Source organism: Crocuta crocuta, unplaced genomic scaffold (assembly GCF_008692635.1).
Source record: "Crocuta crocuta isolate KB4526 unplaced genomic scaffold, BGI_CrCroc_1.0 scaffold323, whole genome shotgun sequence".
Lineage (NCBI taxonomy): Eukaryota > Metazoa > Chordata > Mammalia > Carnivora > Hyaenidae > Crocuta > Crocuta crocuta.
This window is the reverse complement of record NW_027536465.1, coordinates 3,293,615-3,299,666: the sequence shown is the minus strand read 5'-3', so window position 1 is coordinate 3,299,666 and position 6,052 is coordinate 3,293,615. Positions and strand designations below refer to the sequence as shown.

The 6,052-nt window shown below is 60.8% G+C and overlaps 1 protein-coding gene across 1 annotated transcript in view; it reads left to right on the top strand.

The window, feature by feature from the left end:
• The window catches only part of SYT7 (synaptotagmin 7), a 40,964-nt gene that overhangs the window by 7,138 nt on the left and 27,774 nt on the right, over positions 1 to 6,052 (top strand). Inside the window, exon 4 of the mRNA XM_077748827.1 lies at positions 3,876 to 3,955. Coding sequence (XP_077604953.1) covers positions 3,876 to 3,955 — 80 coding nt within the window. The remainder of the gene's footprint in view (positions 1 to 3,875; positions 3,956 to 6,052) is intronic.

The following is a 6,052-nucleotide window of genomic DNA, read 5'->3' as shown; positions in this document are numbered from 1 at the left end:
TTCCTGGCCAATGAGGAGGCGCTGCCCGCCCCGCCCCACCCCCAGCACCCGCACATCCATCCTGGTTCTTGGGGTTTGTACAAGCACAAACGGCTTCTTTTCATTTTTAACGAGGACTGGGGAATTAACGAGCAGGATTAGGCCATCAATAAGTAACGAGACCATCAGGAGGGACATTCATCACCCGAAGGCCCGGGAGGGGGAGCTGGGCTGAGCTATCTACGCCGCCGCCGCCTGCAGCCACCGGTTCCCCAGAAGCGGCTGCAAGGCTAGACCCCCACTCACCACCACCCCGCTTCCCCTCATCCTCCTCCACCCCAGTGCCCCAGCCCAGAAGTACAGTGGGGACTTTGGGGAGTGCCGTGGGGCACTCCCCAAGGTGGACCCAGAGGTGTCGCGATGTGGGGCCTTTCCTGGGCTTGGGTGAAGAAGGGTCCCCGGCAGGTATCTCCATTTCCTAGATTGTGCATGGTGGGAGTGGGGGGCCAGATGTCACTGTCCAGCCACAGAGGGGCCTTAAGGACAAGGCGAGGAGGGCTGTGGCCATGGGCAGTGTGTAGCTGGGGGCCTCAAACCCCAGTCATATGGAAGAAAAGGGCCAGACACCTCTGGGAAGAACCCAAGAGGCCCATGACCCAGCATGTCTCCTTCAGGAAAGGCACACTCAGGCACTGGGAACATGGCCCTTCATCCTGGGATATTCAGCTTCAAGGAGCACCTTAGAGAAGGCCCTGCTGTGCCCCAAGCAGGAGTGTATGCATAACCTGGGCCTGTTTGCTCTGGGTGTGGGGGCGCAGGTATGTGCGGCCAGGCTGGCTGCTTCATTGTCCCTGGATCTCTGGTGTCTGCATCTGGGGGGGGGGGGGTGGAGGAGGGGGCTTGGCCACGTGCCTATGTATGTGAGTATCCTCGGAGGCCCTGGGAGTGGCTGAGCATGCACACACTGCAGCCCTGTGCGTCTTGTTGCGGGGCATGTTGGCCTGTCTGGCTGTCTGGCTGTCCGGCTGTCTGTCTGTTTGAAAGCAGAGGAAAGTATGAGCAGGGCAGGCCCCATGGGTGACCTTGAGTGGGGGGCTTTGTGCTGAGCGTGTCGACTTTGAGGATATTGGTGCAGTGTGTGTGTGTGTGTGTGTGTGTGTGTGTGTGTTCACCTCTGCATGATGGAATGTGCTTCTCATCAGATCCCCACCGGAGTGAGCTAATGCTTGCTTCATCCCCACTGTCCCGGCCCCTCCTGGTAAGTGCTGCAGTGTGTGTGTGTGTGTGTGTGTGTGTGTGTGTGTGTGCGCGCGCGCGCGCGTACGCGTGCACACGTGCTGTGGTGAGAGCTTCTCCCCCACCCACCCACCTGGGGACCAGCATTCAAAGATGACAGCTTTTGTAGCAGGTGTGTGTGGGGGGCTCTCAGTGCAGGAAGCACTCAGGCATCTTAGAGCCCCAGCCCCTCCTCCCAGCCTCCAGCCAGCACCTTCTCCAGGGGTCCAAGCCACAGTCTGTCTGTCCCTTTTGACTTCCTCCCCTGAGCTGCCCAGCCCCCAACCCTGCCACAACCCCTCTCCCAGCCCCCCACATCAGATGAGCCTGGGAGCTTTCTGCCCCGGGCTGTCTCTTGCTTTATGGAAGGGGCTTTAAATGCTCGCTGCACAGTTGCTGGGCTCTCCTTGCCTGCCCGTCCCCCCAGCAGCAGTGATGTGATACCCTGACAGCCCGGATCCCATTTCCAAACATTAATAACTTCCTTAATCTCCAGCTGGCTTTTTCCAGATCAGCGTGGCCAACCCCCTCCCTGCGAAGCAGGCTGATTGGTATTGGGTTCCTCAGAAGCCACCCAGTGTCTCCTGGACACTGCCTGGGTTTCCTGTCGTTGCCCCGTTGACTTCCCCCTTCACCGCCCCCCACCCCCCAGCCCAGCCCACCTTCCTGTCCCAATAGCACCCAGAGGGGAAGGTTCTCTGAGCTGCGGAAGGAAGAGGCGCAGGCCCTGGATGAACTGGGGACAGCCCACCGCAGCCAGGCCTGACCTGGAGGAGGGGCAGCTGACCGGCCTTAGAAGCAGGTGCTGACCTAGGGCAGATTCTCCAGCCAAAGCCGGGGAGAAAGAGGAGAGGGAGTGAGGGGTGGGGGTGAGGGGCCCTCCCTGGGCCACCCTGCCTGAAGTGTGGGGGAGTTATGGGGATGGGGCTCCTCCCTGTGTCCTGTCCAGAGAAGGGCCCTTGGCCAGCATGGAGCAGCTCAGGTCCAGACTGGTCATTGTTCGGGATTTGAACTTCTGTGTAATGATGGTACAGAGCAGAGCTGGAGCTGAGAGGGGGCAGCTTTTGCGGACTCTGAGGATCCAATAGCTCTGTTTTTTTTAACTCTTAAAGTTTTGGCTCAGAGGCAACAGCCTGGGCTGCGAGTCCCCAGGGCAGGGGAGCCATGAGGGGGGTGGTTCCATATGATCTTTTTATTTTTTTTCTGAGAACTGCCAGGTACCAGCTTGCACACCGAGTACTAGAGACCAAACAGTCCCTGCCAGTTCGGGCTGTGTCCCCCGGGGTGAGAGCTGAAGTAAGTCAGGAGAGAAATCGTAATTTCTGTGATGCTTCTGGAAGGATGAGGGACCCGGGGCTCATCTGGAGATAGGACACCCGTCTTCAGAAAGGAGGAAAAGGAGATCAGAGAGGCCAAGGGGCTTCAACCAGGGTGAGGCGTTGCTGGGACCAGGCTCTAGTTGCCCCTGAGACCTGGGGGCGCTGGAGATGGAATGAGGACCCGCCCCCTGTACCCACGCCATTCTGGGGAGCTCTGCTGCTGCTGCCCAGGGCAGCTCCCACACCCTGGCAGGGGCTGCGGCTGGCAGGAGTGTCAGGGAGGACGGGGATCATGGTGGTGCAGCTTTTATTTTGCTTTAGGGAAGGTGGAGTCCTTGAGTGTTGTGGCTGAGATGTCGGTGCATGTGTGAGACGTTGGGGAAACGTGTGTGTGTGTGTGTGTGTGCGCGCGCGCGCGCGTGTGCTGCCACCCCACTGCCCACGCCAGCCCCGGGCCTGCCCCAGGCCCGTGGCCCATGGGTGCGCGTGAGGACGCTTGGTGGCAGCCAGGAATGTTAATGGTGCTGGGCTCTGCATGAGCTAAATTTAGAAACCCAAACCAAGAAGGTGAATGGCACTCACCTTCCCGGCAGCAGGCCCAGTCCCCAGTGTAGCCGTGGCCCTTCCTGGAGCTGGGGAACCCAGAGCACTTGGACTGCGGGCTGTGCCCTTCCCCCCCCACCCCGACTCAGGCAGGCGTGAGGAACTCTGGGGTGCTGGTTGTTGCCCCAGCCTCAGAGCTGGGGGGGGCAGCCTTTCTTCCAAGGCCGCCTTCCTCTAAAGGAGAGCACTCCGGCCCGGCTCTGCCTGAGGCAGGAGGCCCCTAGGGAGCCCCCAGACAGTGCTTGGGCACAGTCCTGGGTAGGACTGGGCACGAGGCCCTCTCCCTGCCCCCGCCGTTCACATCACTGGTCACCGGCAACCTTGCCCTGCAGGATGCCACCCCCACCATCTGGGAGCGGTGACGTGGCCAGTGTGACGTGGCCAGGCGCCTGAGAGCCGTCTGTCCGTGGCAGAGGGAGATGTGTTTCTGGGAGCCGGGCCAGAGCCCCAGGAGACAGGCAGATCGGAGGGGCCCCATCCCTGGGGGTCAGGGATGGGGTGCTAGTCAAGGGACACAGTAGCTCCTAGAGCTTTATGGGACCAAGGAGCTACCCCTCAGTGGTGACGCCTTCACACCTTGGCCCCACATTTTGTTGCAGAGCCCTCAGCCCAGCCCACTCCCCCACCCAGGTGCATTCTGGGGAGGCAGGGAGGGTACGGTCCTGTCTCCCAGGAGTGACCCAGGCGCTGTCTCTGCAGGGCAAACGCTACAAGAACTCCTTGGAGACCGTGGGCACGCCTGACTCAGGGCGCGGGCGCAGTGAGAAGAAGGCCATCAAGTAGGTGCCAGGCTCTGAGTTCGGGGTGGGAGCATGCAGGCAGTCCCCGTGGGAGGAGCCTCCCCCTCCCCACCCTCTGAGCACATGCATTCAGTTGGGGCCGTTCTCTGGTTCTCTCTCCCTGCCCCCCACCCACACACTCTTAGCACCTCAGGGTGGCTCCTGGGCTCCACCCTTCCTGCCTCTGCCCCCAGACCCTCACAATGTTCCAAGGACCCCAGCCCCATTTCTGGCTGCTCTCACTCCAGCCCCATCTGCCTCTTCCCTCAACCCTGGTTGCTGGTTCCTCCACATCACATACCATCTCCACCCACCCTCCTAGCTCCCCTGCATATCCAAGCTCCTCCCCCACCCCACCCCCCACAACTGAGATCCCCTCTCCTGGGGTGCTCATGCTCTTATTGAAGACCTCAGCAGTGTCCTGAGGGTGACTTCCAAGCTTGGCAGACCTCAGTGCTGGGCCACTTGGGGAAGTAGACAATGGGGACTCTTCCCTTCTCTGTCTGTCGCTCCTGGTCCCCAAGGCCTGTCTTGGTGCCTCTGATGCACCCAGGCTCCCCCCTCTGATAGCCCTCTGCAAGTAGGCAGGCTTGCCTTCCCTGGACCACCTTGGCCAGGGTCACTGGGACACACCAAGGGAAGCCCCCATCAGCCTCTCTACCTGGCCAGAGGCTCGGAAAGTGAGGGTTCTCTCGAGAGCCCTCTCTGCTGAACCCAGGCCTTCACTGGGTGGCTGTCAGGCTGAGGGAGGGCTGGGTGCCCCTCCAACCTAGCCTGGCAAGGCCCAGCCTGCCAGCAAGGGGCTTGGCCTGAAGGTGAGCTGCCCTCCCACCCTCCCTTCCTTTAACTCAGGGCCTCCACCATCCCTCTCCCCTTCCCACTGCCTAGTCTGTCCACCTTCCTGTCCATCCTTCTCCCTTCTTCTCTTCTCACTCCCTTCTCCCTCGCCCCTGCTCCCGAGGGCTCCCTACCTGCCCCTACTGTTTTCATCTCTAGCTCTGACCCTGTTTGGGGCCATCACAGAAGCTTCCGGTGGGTGTGTGTCTGTGGTGGTTGGGGTGTGTGGAGGGGGTTGGCGGGCAAGTGGCGGGTGGGTCTGCCAGAGGTTGGGGCTGGGAGGAGGCTCAGGCGGAGGCCTCGGGAAGCCTTTGAAGCTGGGTCTGGTTGTACACACGCCGGTCTTCAAAGCCGGGAGCTGCCGGGTCTCAAGGGTTTGTTGCAGAACCCAGGCCCCAGGCTTCCCAAAGGCAGTGAGGGCCCGCGTGGGGCCAGGCTGGCTCCCTCTGCCGCCTCCAGACCAGGCCCCTAACCCAGTTTGCAGCTGGGCCAGGGCGCCTGTTTCTGCCTGGCGACCATGACCTGGGATACATGTGGTCCTGGAGAGTTGCAGAAAGGGCGGTGGGAGGAGACAAGATACCCAGCAAGGAGGCGGGCTCCACGGGCTGGGACAGCACCCTTGGGTGCTCTGAGACCACGTGAGGGCAACAGCAGGTACCCCCCACTTCTCTGTAGCCCTGCAGCCCCTGCCCCCTCCCACCCTGCTGAGCCATCAGAGCCTCTGCCTCAGAGGAAGGAAACCTGTCTACATGCCCTTAGGCCTCTAGGCCTTTACCTCCTGCCAGGGCCCAAAGCCAGTAGGGTGGCAGGAAGCAAGGCTCACCCATTGCACAGTCTCCTCCTGGGCTGAGGACCTCCTCTGAAGGGATCTGTGGTCAAGGATCCCGGGGAAGTTGCATTCTTTAGCAGTGCTTCCCAAACTGTGTTCCTCAAAGCACCCCATCAATGATTCATAGTTATTCTGTGAATCACTGAGGCTTCATGGGTTCCATGACCAGCTATGTTTGGGAAACACTGCACACCGTGTCTCTCCCTCGTGGAGGGACTGGCCTTCACTGACACATTAAAGGGCCTGAGAAGTCCTGCAGCAAAGGAACCTTTGTGCTCCCCAAACTTTTAAAATGAAAGATCCTCTTTTCCAGTACCGCAGCAGACAACATGGGGGACCCTGAAGTTCCTTGGAACAGGGTGGGAGACCTGCCTTGCAGTGATGACCCTGGTGGCTCTTTCTCTCCAGGTCCTAGGATTGGATGGCCCTCG